This window comes from Epargyreus clarus, unplaced genomic scaffold (genome assembly GCF_041222505.1).
Source record: "Epargyreus clarus isolate Ecla_fem2 unplaced genomic scaffold, WU_Ecla_fem_2.2 ptg000031l, whole genome shotgun sequence".
NCBI classification, from domain to species: Eukaryota; Metazoa; Arthropoda; class Insecta; order Lepidoptera; family Hesperiidae; genus Epargyreus; species Epargyreus clarus.
This window is the reverse complement of record NW_027332236.1, coordinates 5,747,196-5,760,570: the sequence shown is the minus strand read 5'-3', so window position 1 is coordinate 5,760,570 and position 13,375 is coordinate 5,747,196. Positions and strand designations below refer to the sequence as shown.

The 13,375-nt window shown below is 39.6% G+C and overlaps 1 protein-coding gene across 1 annotated transcript in view; it reads left to right on the top strand.

Annotated features, from left to right (window-relative positions):
• LOC140754730 (uncharacterized) overlaps window positions 1-13,375 on the top strand; it is a 213,878-nt gene that overhangs the window by 95,634 nt on the left and 104,869 nt on the right. The window contains exon 2 of the mRNA XM_073089810.1: window positions 12,830-12,937. Coding sequence (XP_072945911.1) covers window positions 12,830-12,937 — 108 coding nt within the window. The remainder of the gene's footprint in view (window positions 1-12,829; window positions 12,938-13,375) is intronic.

The following is a 13,375-nucleotide window of genomic DNA, read 5'->3' as shown; positions in this document are numbered from 1 at the left end:
ATATGACAGTTGCGTCATCGTACGTATTGTAAAATGACAGCTATGTCAGAACACATACAAATTGTTGTGTTTTAATCAGTCAAGGTCGTCTAATTCTCAATCGGAAGTATTACGTTTCAGCCGGGAAGTGGGCAAACGATTTTCTTCCCATGATCTGAACTGGGGACTCCGTAACAGTTTATGTCCAATTGTGGCCCTGCATTTATCCAATTGTCCTATTGTTTCCTTGAACCGCGGTCACTATGGTGTAGGGTTGGGACATTTGATTATTTTATTTTTACAAGTTAATAAAGAACAGATTGAGATGTTAGGGTTATTTTAGTGTGGAAGTCTTAGTTGTTCGACAAATACCTGTGAATAAAATTACGATCGGTGACTTGAGGTTACCACGATCAACGACGAAAATTTACGACAATCGATGATGAATTATGAACTCTTCCATCGATCGATGATCGCACGAATATTGTGAGGATCGCCTTATACTTATGGTCTCTGAGAGAGGGACTCTATAGGATAGGAACGTAAGGGTTTTAGTCGCGTTTTTACCTAGGTACGGTATTTTCCACCAATCCACGTCAATATTGAGTGGAGATTTATGTCTGGCAATAGGATATCAAAAGGGTTGTAGCCAGATTTTTTACAATCTTCCACTATTCTTGAAGACAATGTTAAAATACTTCACCAAACATATGTGACAGTAGTATCAACAACACTTGATGCCACATCATATACATGTGTGAACCATAGTATAGTATCTATTCCTCAGGTCAGATTGTTTGCGTGGGTGCGACGTTAGCAGCTAATTATCTGCAATTCTGGACTGCAATACTAGTCCAGTTCAATTGCTCATTGGCCATGGACCCGTTAACCTATATTAACTAATTGATAAACTTTGATTTAAATTCTTCGTGTGATTAGGTACTTACTATCGTTGTCGCCATTGGGTAGTCCTGATACTTGTCAGAGTATAACGGTTTAAAAGCTATCGTCAGAATAAAAGTTATTTTCGGACCTACCTAATAGGATTTTACCATTGACACAAAGTTATCCAAAGCCTTAAGTTACCTTCCACCTGGATGAAAGATATCCAATTAAGAAGAATAAAGTGGATTGTGCGGAAAGTAGCGAAATTAATTTCGATTTCTCGTAAAAGTTAATGATCTAATTGAAATGGATTGCTAACGGTTCGAAGCGTGCGGACGGGAATAGGGCCACCCTTCAGTTTTAATTAATTCCTTCCCTTCAAGATATCCAGGTAATAAACGGTGCTTTTGTAATCTTGATTGTTGATTAGATGAAGCTGAATGTTTATGATAATTTCCGTTGATATCTGTAATTTATAGCTAAACTCACGAACACAGTTGTGTATCGATGATAAAGCTTAACAGAAACGCCTCGAAGAGGTCTAAATATTTTTATTATATTGAAGTAGTAAACAAGCATGTAGTCCTGGTTAGTAGTCACTTCCGCCCAAGGAGATCTGTAATCAACTCTATGTCAACAGATATTCTGCCTGAAGATGATCACAAATACGTTGCCTCTCACCCGACGATAAGTGGTTGTGGACATCTGTGATTAACTCCATATAAAACATTGTAGCTGAAGCCGATAACAGATGCGCTGTTACTCCTGAGGAATTAGAAGATCGCCTCAAATGCAAGACAGTAGGCATCCACACATTTTCACCGAAACTCACGCTAGGCACAGGTATGTACGTAATGGCTCCCCGCTCAAACCATACTGATCCTAACCTTTCAAATAACAACTCATCTGTATAAAACTGCGAATCTCACATTAATTTTCCCTTTGTGCTCCTATATCAACAAAGCCGGGTAAAATGCTAATAAGATTGCCCGAAGCGAGATCTGCAAGCGTAACCGCAAACAATATTAGCTTTAGATTTAATTTGGCTGAACCCACGTCGTATTGTTTGAAAGCTGGTAATTTTGCGGCGCTTCGGTAATGCCTCGTTAAACTGCTGTCAAGTTGGATCTAACCGCCTTTGTACTATTGTTTGTTCACTAATATTTAATTCACTTTCACCTTGAAGTTCAAGACCGTCGAACAAGTATCGCTCTGATATTTTCTTTGTAATTTCATGTAAAAGAAAGAAAAGTAGCAGATAGAAGGCCTAAGTAATTAACGCCGTTCTCAATGTGTCCAAATTGGAGACATTGAGAATGACGGCGAACCAAAGACCGGAGTTTGACCATTTCTAGTAAGTTAGACGTTATTGTCAAATGTCAATCTTCGATAGGCAAAACATTGAATAGATTGATTTTTAATTACGTGTGTAAATTCTAATAAACAAAGAGTTTGGCCACTGTACATTATTTTTATGAATTTTTCTATTTATACAAATTAACAGTCTTTAACGATTTGTATTTATAAAGAAAAATATCACAAGGAAAGCTCCATGAGATATTCATAAAATATTCTCAAAGATAAAAGTCGAATAACTTGACCAGACCAGGGGACCTTTGTTAATGGAGACTCATGTTCTAGATGCTGTAGGGCAGGAAGAAGTCGATGGGAATTGTATTTCATTAACTTTTTTGCATGTTAGTCTCGTACAGGCTATTGTTGGAAACGACGGAGTAATTTTGACAGCATTTCGTATAATAAATGTGGAGCCTATTTTTAGCCTCGAAAATGTAGGGTTACCTACATGGGCATTAATAATCCAGTGAATCCAACCGAAGCCGTGCGTGGGATCTCATTTTAAATAAATCTACATCCAAATTAAATGTGTTATTGCGAGTAACGAAAAGATATATGAAGCGTGAACTTGATTTTTTCATGAAACTAATCACAAATCAATACGAGCAGGTTGTTGGCCTCAATACTATTACATTGGGTAAAGTAATTTAACTTGCATTTTTTTAAGTCTAAGTCATAAAGTGTTAAATACACGACAGTTTATTTTGTATCAGCTTCTGTTCGGACTCCGTTTGTGTGGATTTTCATAGAAAGCCACCATGGAGTGAATTACTGGCTATTATAAAAACGTTGACGTTGACTGTATTTGCAAGAATAATTAAACATAATAAAGAACAAGTGAGTTTAACTATTGATTAATTTCATATTTTTGGTAAGAGTTACCAATATTCACTTTGGATAGCATTGGGGTCTATCTATAAAAAAAAAGAAAATTATTGGGTACGGATAGAACTTTACATATTTTTATGCTATTTCTCAACCATTTCGTTATTTTTGTTTTTTTTGCAAACCGGCGTTACATCCACATTAATTGTTTTACATTATTAACCATACCCGTACCCATAATAGTTGAAATCTAGCGTATTCCTTATTGATAAACATGTGAGGGTTAAAATTAACTGCACACGCGTCTTCGTCAGTTGCAACGGCTATAAATAGCCAAGGCTGCATTGTCCGATAAGTTTTATAGCGGCTTCTTATCGCAAGGCTCGTTCACAGATTGCTCCACTAAGCCAGATCCTATTCTAGATATTCACGCCTCACTCACTTTCGAATGCTGGTAATGGAAATGAACGTCTGGATGTATTTTCACCGTTTTATCGCCGATCTGCCGCAAGCGAGTGTTTACTACGACCGGTGTCAATCATACCTTGACCTTAACTGCAATTTGGTTCTTTGGGTTTAGTGAACTTGTTTTATCTGGATTGTGACGAATTGTTATGTAATTGGAATAACATAAAAACAAGTGGAGAAATAGTTTGTACGAATGTGTTTTTCGAAATCGGAACACAAAAAATAGTGAACTGATTTATTTTGTGCCACTGTTTCCATCCAGACAACTAACGTAAAGTACTCGTCGATTTTATGTCTATTTTGGAATCTCTATTGAATGTTGTTAGATTTTACAACTGTAAAAGTAGTAAAACAATTTTCCCAGCCTAATGGCTTGTGGTCACTACGGATTATGTGCTCGAACAAATCGTAGGAACAAAATGAACGTAGCGACCGCAAGGGCAATCGGCCAATCGCGAACCGTCATCTGTGTACTCTGTTACTTGAAAAACTTCGCTCGTGATGATGACAAGGCGTTTAAGTCAGCGAGATCCATCAAGCCGATGTGCAGTTGCTACACGCCCTACAAACAAGGGCCATGTCAGTTTTGTTCCCTTTATTGAAAGTAACTGTTTAGCTAAAAGGCCAAATTCAGATTTCACTCACGAAATTGCTTTCGTAGAGACGCTGCAGAGGAATTTAATCTCATAATCCGGCGCCACAAAATTCTCGGTCGCCTATATTAGTTCGGGCTGGTATGAAACATTGTGTCGTGTGCCGCTTCTCGCTAATCAAGATCAAGATTTGACAGATTTTTTGTTTTTTGTTCGCCAAGTTCAAGAGCGGCCCGTGGAGCAATTTGTCGCGGCAGCCAATTAGAACCTTATTTCCGTTTGATGAGGCTGTTGTACTTCATAACATCGCACCGTCTCACTTACGGACTTTCTAACGGCATCCACCTACCTATTTTCTACCAATAATGATACTCATTATTTCTTTTTTCAATACACAACGCTCATTCAATTTATGTTTTCTGTAATAAGCGACTTGAAATTGGATACGATAGAATTGTCGAATATCTTTTGCCAGAATGATTCCAGAACGAAAGCATTGTTCGGAGTTGTGAAAGACGTATTATATATTTAATACGCACCGTGGCCCCATTATTTGATCGTGGGATGCAGTATGCACTATTTAATAATTATACCATTGAACCTAGAACCTCGTTGCTCACTGTACTGGATCCATGGTTAGGTCGGTATAAAATAACACTACGCAATAATGATGCGAGAACGCGAGCTATTTTGCTATTCATTACAATTTAGTAGCGTAGATGTTAGTTTTTGTTGCTATTTTATTTATAGAAACGAACAATTTGTGGCATTACAAATATCATTGTGTAGTATTTTTTGAAACTTCACACAAGTTTCAATAATACTTTATCTTTATACTTTAAAAAGGACTACTGACGAAACGAATGATGAGTATTGATTAATATAGGTTTTGTAATTAAAACCCCGTAGTCTTGATTTATAGACTGTGCAGAAACAATTACTTTCATGAACCGCAAGGGAGGTCTTTCAAATCACATTCTGGTAAATCGATTGAAAGCCCACATTCGCATCATTAGGGGTTGAATATTATGGAAATTCAGGTCCACTACACTATATTGGCTCAACTGACCTACATAGACGAATGTAAATTGATCAAGTGAAACGGTAAATGATCTACAATCTCCAATTGTTTAACTTTCTGGAACTCATTTCGGACATTTCTTTAAAATCTATGCAAGGGGAGATCTAAATGTTTACCTGCAATTTGATTTAGGAGATATCTTTTAAATTGGTTGTTTTCCCAATCACCGCCAGAGAAGTGCAGTGGTTTTTAAACGATACTATTATCACTGAATGGAGATTGTACTGCAGTTCTTGCTACTACACTATCAATTTCAGTTATGAGCTTTCGCATAAGGCTGTTTAGCCTCTTCTATAGCCTTAAAAACTAGTCTTGTATAAAACATTATATTTGGTAAGTGGTTCAAATGATATGTTCTTTTGATGTAAACCCATCATTAGGATTGCAATCACTTTTGTCATAAACACATGAAGCATAATTTGAGACGAATTATAATTATAATTATAAAGTTCATTTCTCTTATACGTATGGAAATATTTTTGCTATCAATCACGATTTAACATCCTTGATTGTTAGTGTCTGCAGCCTTTGTTGAAACCTAAGCTACGTACGGTAAACCATTCATGGTGTGGAGTCGATCTTACTCCCATTGTGGCAGCCGATCTCGAACGAATGCGCCACCACGATCGGTGGTATCGTTGCGCGGTGGCGCGTGTCGTGCGCGGACGCAGCCAGTGCCGCAATGGCGGTGTGGTGCGGCGCGCGCATCTTGCCGCTCGAGAGACGCGTCTACTCCATCACGTTAGTGGTGCGTTGGGTCTTTACCGGTCTGAGAACTTAATGAAACATCGAGTTAATCGTCGCTTATAATATTAACAATAAACTTTGCAACTATAATTTCAATAGTTATCAAAAGATTCAGTGGTAAAAAATGAATAATTAAGATTTATGGATAATTCAGTTCAAGTTTATGATTATTAAAAAAATACATTCACTGCAATATAATATGTTTCTAATAAAACCTTTGCTATAGAAGCAATGAATGGTCTGTTGTCGGAAACAACATGATTAATGGACAGGGGTGCTTATTCTATGTAATTTTATCAGTGTGGACATCATTATATTTCCATTACTGCAAATATTTTCATATTCATAATTTAGTTCTTTTTCCTGTAATGGGCAATAAATGGTGTGTTATTTAAGATTGTAAGATTTCAGTACTTAGGAAAGTGACGGCTTTGCTTAGAATATTTTGATGTTTCATTAAATTTCCGGATCGAGTTATTAAATTATGTGTAATGTTTAATTTTATGGTGTAAAAGTGTGTCAAAAGTGTTTGTTACGTTGAAAATAAGTCGTGTTTTATTATAATTTCGTAGAACGTGCGTGTTTAATGAAATTTAACGATAATTAAATTTTAACCAACAATAAGTAGCGAATGTACGCTACGAAAGCGTATAATTTAATAAAGCTTTAAAAGTAAAGTGGCAGTTTGTTAAAAGCTCCGGGAAAGCTCGCTCAAAGCGAATCGTTGCTATAACGACGTCAATTAAACTTTACCTATTAAATATTCTTGAATGTCGTGGTAAAAAGATCGCTTTTATGATAATTGTAATGTTCGTCATTATTTCAAGAAATGCACGTTTGCAATGATATCAATGTCTATTTTTTAGTTTTAGTTTTGAACGCTGGACATTTTTTCTGTTTGTGAACTTTGCTTCTGTTAATTTTTTTATTGATTATGACAAAATATTTCTTTTTTTTAATTGTTCTATAGAGATAATAGTAAAACAAAGGTAACTAGTAATTATCATAAATCACATTTAGGTATCAATTGCCAATTTAAACGCAGTGGAGTAAGGTAGGTAATTAATAGCTATAGTAGGTACTCGATCATTCATATGAATAATAGAAATTTAATGTATAATTTTGTACAAATGGATAAACAACTTATTTTGTGTAATTTTTTCGATAAGCTTTGTTAGTTACTGAATTCTGTATCCATTGTCAATGGTAACATTACATTTGCAAAAATATTAACTCCGTTCCAATACGACAATATTATTCGTCTCATCTAAAGCAAATAGTGAAGATCACTGAACAGTTATTCCAAACCCGAGCAAATCGATTCCATTGAGAAGTCCGTCGACATCGAATCGAATCACAATGATACAAGTAACGAAACTGCAAATGCGGAAATAAAACATTCGTCTAATCAAAAATCGCGGGCCAAGTATTGCTTGTATTGTTGTATTGTTAATAGACAACAATACAAAAATAAATCATGAATAGTAAGAGGAAATAGCATTACTGTAATCAAATTAAATGCTATTAATTAATAGCAATGATTCGATCTTAAATTAATTTTGTCATTAATTTTTGTTTTATTTAAGTACGAGTAATTTAATTAACCTCACTGCAAGTCAAGTTATTATTTGGATTCTATTTAGATCATTAACATAGGCAACTTTGACTGGCACCAAACAGTTTACTATTTATTTATTTTTCTTTTGAGATACCTTAAACTAAGGGTGACAAGGATTAATGCCTAATAGTATTCACTGCCAGTCAAGCCTTGGTAATGACGACAATATGTTGTAGGCATTTACACTAAAGTAAAATAACTATTCCTAAGATTCAAGTTATGGCGCCTCATGTAAGTATGTGATCATTATCATACTCTTCAAACCAAACGCGAACACTTGCTGTTTGCTGTTGACAGAAAATGTCGTTGTGGTGTTCTATCACTACTAAGTGCTTGTATGATAAGGAACGCTAATAGTTATTATTAACCACACCTATTTCTGCCTAATAACAGCAGTGTTAAGCGCTGCTGTGTTCCGTTTTGAAGGGTGTGGTAAGGGAGACATACTTTTCCGAGGCGTTCCAGCTTAGTCCTCAGGGGTAGCGGCGCATCTGTTGCCGACCTCAGGTAGGAATTTCTGGTCCTATCTGGGGTTGATTACAAATGTCCATGCGCAGCAATAGCCACTTACCATCAGGTGGACTGCATGCTCATCTGCTACTCCTATATTATAAAAAAAAAAAAAAATTATCAAAGAATTACAATATTTAATTATGCCTACAGAATGCATACTTCAACTTTATAGTTTCCCTTTGAAGGTAATGCATAAAAGCGTGATGAATTAAGCCCATTCAAATTAAAATTGTAATCAGCGGATACATTTATATCAAGCAAGCAACCTACATAAAGCGTAAATAATAAAACATAATCAGTTACGGTTTCGGTACGTGAAAGGGAACGGAACCTACGGTGAAGGAGATTTGCTCTTTTTAACTACAAATTTGTAGTACAAACCTATGTACAGTAAGCGAAGTAAGTTATTGTTTGTTTGTGCCATATTTTTTAATCGCAGCGACTGTACTTTCGGTGACAGTGTTAAATATAAATGATTTTCGTAAATACATTTGCTTATCGAATAATAGTATTTTTATTAGTTTTTCAAAGAACATAAGTAAAACACTATAAGAACTTAACTAAACTTAAGGTATGAAAATATAAAAACTTGTAATTCATAGTCCTTAATTTAAGTTGCGATGTTTTCGATCGATCACTTCCAGAATTTACAAGATTCTTTGTATTTGGTTTGTGAAAAATAAAATTATGATAGTGAGAAAACATGCTAAAATTTATCGTGTAGTATGCACATTGTGTGTGTCCTAGGCATTGCGTGCGTGTCCCTGTAGTTCCGGGACCAGAATAGGGCTACGGTATCCCCTGCCTGTCGTAAGAGGCGACTAAAAGGGGCTTCCGGGGTTGCGGGCGGCAAGAGTGGGAGCTCGAACCGCCCTGCTAGTGACCCCGGGAAGGACGGCGGTATGTGTGGTCGCATACCGTCGTGCCCACCAGACGGTGTGGCGAGGCATTGCGTGCGATTCTGGAATTTGGTAAACACACTATCGTGCGTCTAGATATCTACATGCAGTATAGAATAAAATTTACTACTTGACCTTTAATTTTTCTCTCTTATTAGCCAGCATTTGCTCTACTACTCGTATTTTTCAAATAATCTAACTTAAACCTAAACTATCTTAAAAACTAACAATGAAAAGATTTTCCGGCCTTAAATACTTTAAATATGTAGTTCAAGTACTATTTATGTTCGCAAGACATTCAAGTACCAATTAATTAATGAACTTTGCATACTAATAAGCATTCAATTAAGAAGATAATAATTAATATTCACAAAGACCTATTTATAGTATCTACAAAATATAATCGTCAAAGGTAATCAACGCTAAATCGTAAATTAATTAAGCCCAGAATTTACTATCCTGTAGGATCTTACTTCCGGATTATCCAAGCTTCTATCACTTTCGTATCCTCAGTCATGAAAATCCCGTCTAAATCAGATTAAGCCCATTCCAATATAGCCTACACATACAAACAGAACAACACATAATTACTTTCCACACTGATAGACCCATACTAATACAGACATCTGCACACAGATCACATATATTTTCATAAACTTACTATTTAAGGTTTCTCCTGCGTTTATGTTTTGTAACCTACACTCAGTTTATACCTTTATAGGTTATTTCAATAGACCACCCTTAGGTAGAGACACTGCATGTCGATGCTATACTCCGTGTTCGCGCAGTGACAGAGCAGGCCGTATCCAGTGGCGGAGTGGTTTTGGCTATTAGCCTTGACATAGTCAACGCGTTCAACACTCTGCCCTGGAAAGCAATAAGGGAGGCCCTCGTATATCATCAGGTGCCTCCCTATTTGCGTGACGTACTGACGGCCTATTTGTCTAACCGGAGTATTAGCTATCCGGGCCGTTACGGGAGTGTCAAGAAGAGGCGTGTCGTGTGCGGGGTTCCGCAGGGGTCGGTCTTGGGGCCACTCCTGTGGAATCTCGCATACGATGTCGTACTGCGGACGAAGCTCCCTCCTGGGGTGAGCGTCGTATGCTACGCCGACGACACTCTTGTGCTGGCTGAGGGTGACTCTTTTGAGCGGACGGCGAGGCTGGCTGAACTAGGGGTGGCGCGAATTGTCGCAAAAATACGCGGGATAGGCCTTCGCATAGCGCCGAATAAGACTGAGGCCTTATGGTTCCACCGTCGAAGGCGGAACGCGGATCCACCCTGCATGTCAGTGCGGGTGGGTGACGCGGTTATCGAAGTGGGCAGACATCTCAATTACCTTGGGCTGGTGCTGGATGGTCGCTGGCGTTTCGACGAACACTTCGACCGTCTGGTCCCCCGGATTCACAGGGTAGCGGGTGCTTTGCACAAACTGCTGCCAAATCTCGGGGGACCAAGGGAGGAAGTCCGCCGCCTCTACGCAGGCGTCGTGCGCTCTGTCGCGCTCTACGGTGCGCCCGTATGGTCTAATAGACTATCGGGCTGCCGGCGCCTCGCGGCCAAATTGAATGCCGCGCAGCGTTTGATCGCGATCAGAGTCGCACGAGGATACCGGACGATATCGTATGAGGCGGCCACAGTCCTAGCGCGGTTTCCGCCCCTGGACATTCTGGCGGATATGACCGCAGAGATCTTTTTTAAGATCCGCGGTCTCCGCCAGACGGCCCAACCTCCCAACGAAGAGACGATCGAAGTGCTTCGCACGAGAGCCGGCTGGCGCGCCCTAAGGCGCTGGCGTGATCGGCTCCAAGAGCCACGGGGCGCGCGCCAGCGCGCGGTAAGTGCAATTCTGCCCAGCTTCCGAGCATGGTTGCACAGGAAGACACGCGTCACCTACCGGCTGACACAGGTACTCACCGGACATGGCTGCTTCGGTGAGTACCTGCACAGGATAGGCAGGGAGGCCTCAGCACAGTGCCACCATTGTGGACATGACCAGGATTCTGCGCAGCACACACTCGAGGAGTGCCCAGCATGGCAGCCCGAGCGGCAGATCCTGGTGCAGCACATAGGGCCGAACCTCTCGCCAGAAACAGTTGTTGCGGCGATGGTCCGTTCAGGCGAAGCGTGGAATAGCGTGGTCGCATTCTGCGACCGCGTTATGAGCGCAAAAGAGGACGCCGAACGGGCCAGGGAGCGCGCCGATCCCGCGCGGAGACGGAGACGCCGAGGGCGTAGATAGCGCCCTCCGGCGCGGTGTCCCTGTAGTACCGGGACCAGAATAGGGCTACGGTAACCCTTGCCTGTCGTAAGAGGCGACTAAAAGGGGCTTCCGGGGTTGCGGGCGGCAAGAGTGGGAGCTCAAACCGTCCAGCAAGCGACCCCGGGAAGGACAGCGGTTTGTGTGGTCGCATATCGCTGTAATCACCAGGGGATGTGAGAGGAGCGTAAATTGCTCCCCCCAGGGCAGAGCCCGATAAAAGGGCATCGCGTTAGGAGGACTCCGGTCGTGTTCCGTTGGAGATCCCGGAGTTCTCCACCAAACGCTGAGGACGGCCACCGGGGGGGTTTTAGTGTGGTAAAAATCCCACATAACCCGGCGTCACTCCCATGGCGTCGGGTACCTTTTGAAGGTTTCCCCCTCGTCAACAAAAAAAAAAAAAAAAAAGGTAGAGACACTGCATAAGAGAGGTTAATCCGGATCTCCCCAGTTTCGGATAACTGATTATTAAATTATCAACTGTATTCTATTTAACTATTATCCATCACATACAAAGTTTGTGGACGCCGGCTGACTTAAGAGTCGGCTACAGGTCAGGACCCTTTTTTATGTGGATCTGGTAACTGGGCAATTCGCTAATGTAGGCGGTAGTGTCTTACATCAGGTGAACTGCATGCTCGTATAATAGTTTAATAGTATAAAAAAAAACAATTTTCACGAGATAACGATTCAGGAGATAGATCTCACAGCGTAGATACAGCGTAGGGTTCCGTTTTTATCCTTTGGGTACGGAACCCAAAAAAAGTTATTTTGCACTTTGCCCGGAGCATTAAATCTTTTAGGTCACCAAACACTTAGTTTCGGAGACACTTAAGTATAGTACTGTCACCATTCCTTTGTATACAAGCAAAAGGAAAATACGTCGTGTTATTTGAACTCCTAAACAAGCTCACCGTCGTGATCGCGTTAAATCACTTTCTACGAACCCAGATACTCCATCCTTTATCACGAATCTGATCCCGTTATAAATGTACAAGAAATATTGAATATGCTTGTAAATTTGTAGCGAGTGTCATGAGCATGACTCGTCGAGAGTTTAGTAAGAGTAATGGATATTTGTGTAGATTTGGCGTTCAATAAACACAAATCAGCTATGTTTACAACTATTTATTTTGGCTGAATTCTTTACGCTTTCTAAGGTCCTTTATTACAATTACTAGTAGAAACAAATTGTCAAATTTTGATCTTTAGTAGACAAAACGTTGGATAGTTGGTAGTTGATTTATTAACATCGGCCGTAAGGTTGTATTACTGTGGGAAAGTCTTCAGCGTTTAAGACTTAGACTTACGTTTAAGTTTACTTACGTTTACTTTTCATTTTTTTCAGTTGTAATGATAAAACCTTCCTTTAAGTCAGTCGCAATATCTTGTCGTGACTTATTGATAGTTTTAAGTATCCACTGGCTAGAAAACATCATTTAACATAAAAATATGCCCGACTTTTTTCACATAAACACTATGGCATACAATTTCGCATAAAATTTGCTATACAAATAGTATTCAAAAACTTAGTTTCCACTTAGTGTTATCGGTATTAGACCTGTACAAATTTTAAGTGTCTAATGTTATTATTTTTCTTTACAGATAGATCCGAACACAGCCTTCCTGCGAGCGGCGCGCGCCGGTCAGCTCGACACAGTGGTCGACCTGCTTGACTCCGGTGCTGTCAAAGACATTAATACTTGTAATTCGGTGAGTTTATTTCTTATTTATAAAACAGTAAAATAATTTGTACCATTGAAGGTGGTAAAACACTTTGTGGTTCAACTCCGGCGGCAACACCGCCGCACCTATTTCTGCCTTATAACAGCAGTGTTAAAAGCTGCTGTGTTCTGGTTTGAAGGGTGTGGTACGGGAGACATATTTTTCCGAGGAATTTCAGCTTAGTTCTCAGCAATAGCGGCGCATCTGTGGCCACCCTCGGGCAGAATATCTAATCCTATCTGGTGTTGATTACAGATGTCCATGGGCAGCAGTAGCCACTTATCATCAGGTGGACTGAATGCTCGTCGTCTACTCCTATATTATAAAAAAACTTAGCTACGAGTAAAACAGACAAACTATTTGATTACGTGTGGTAATAGAGCTATATAACTGTAGTCACGTAATCATCATAACCTTAACATGGTT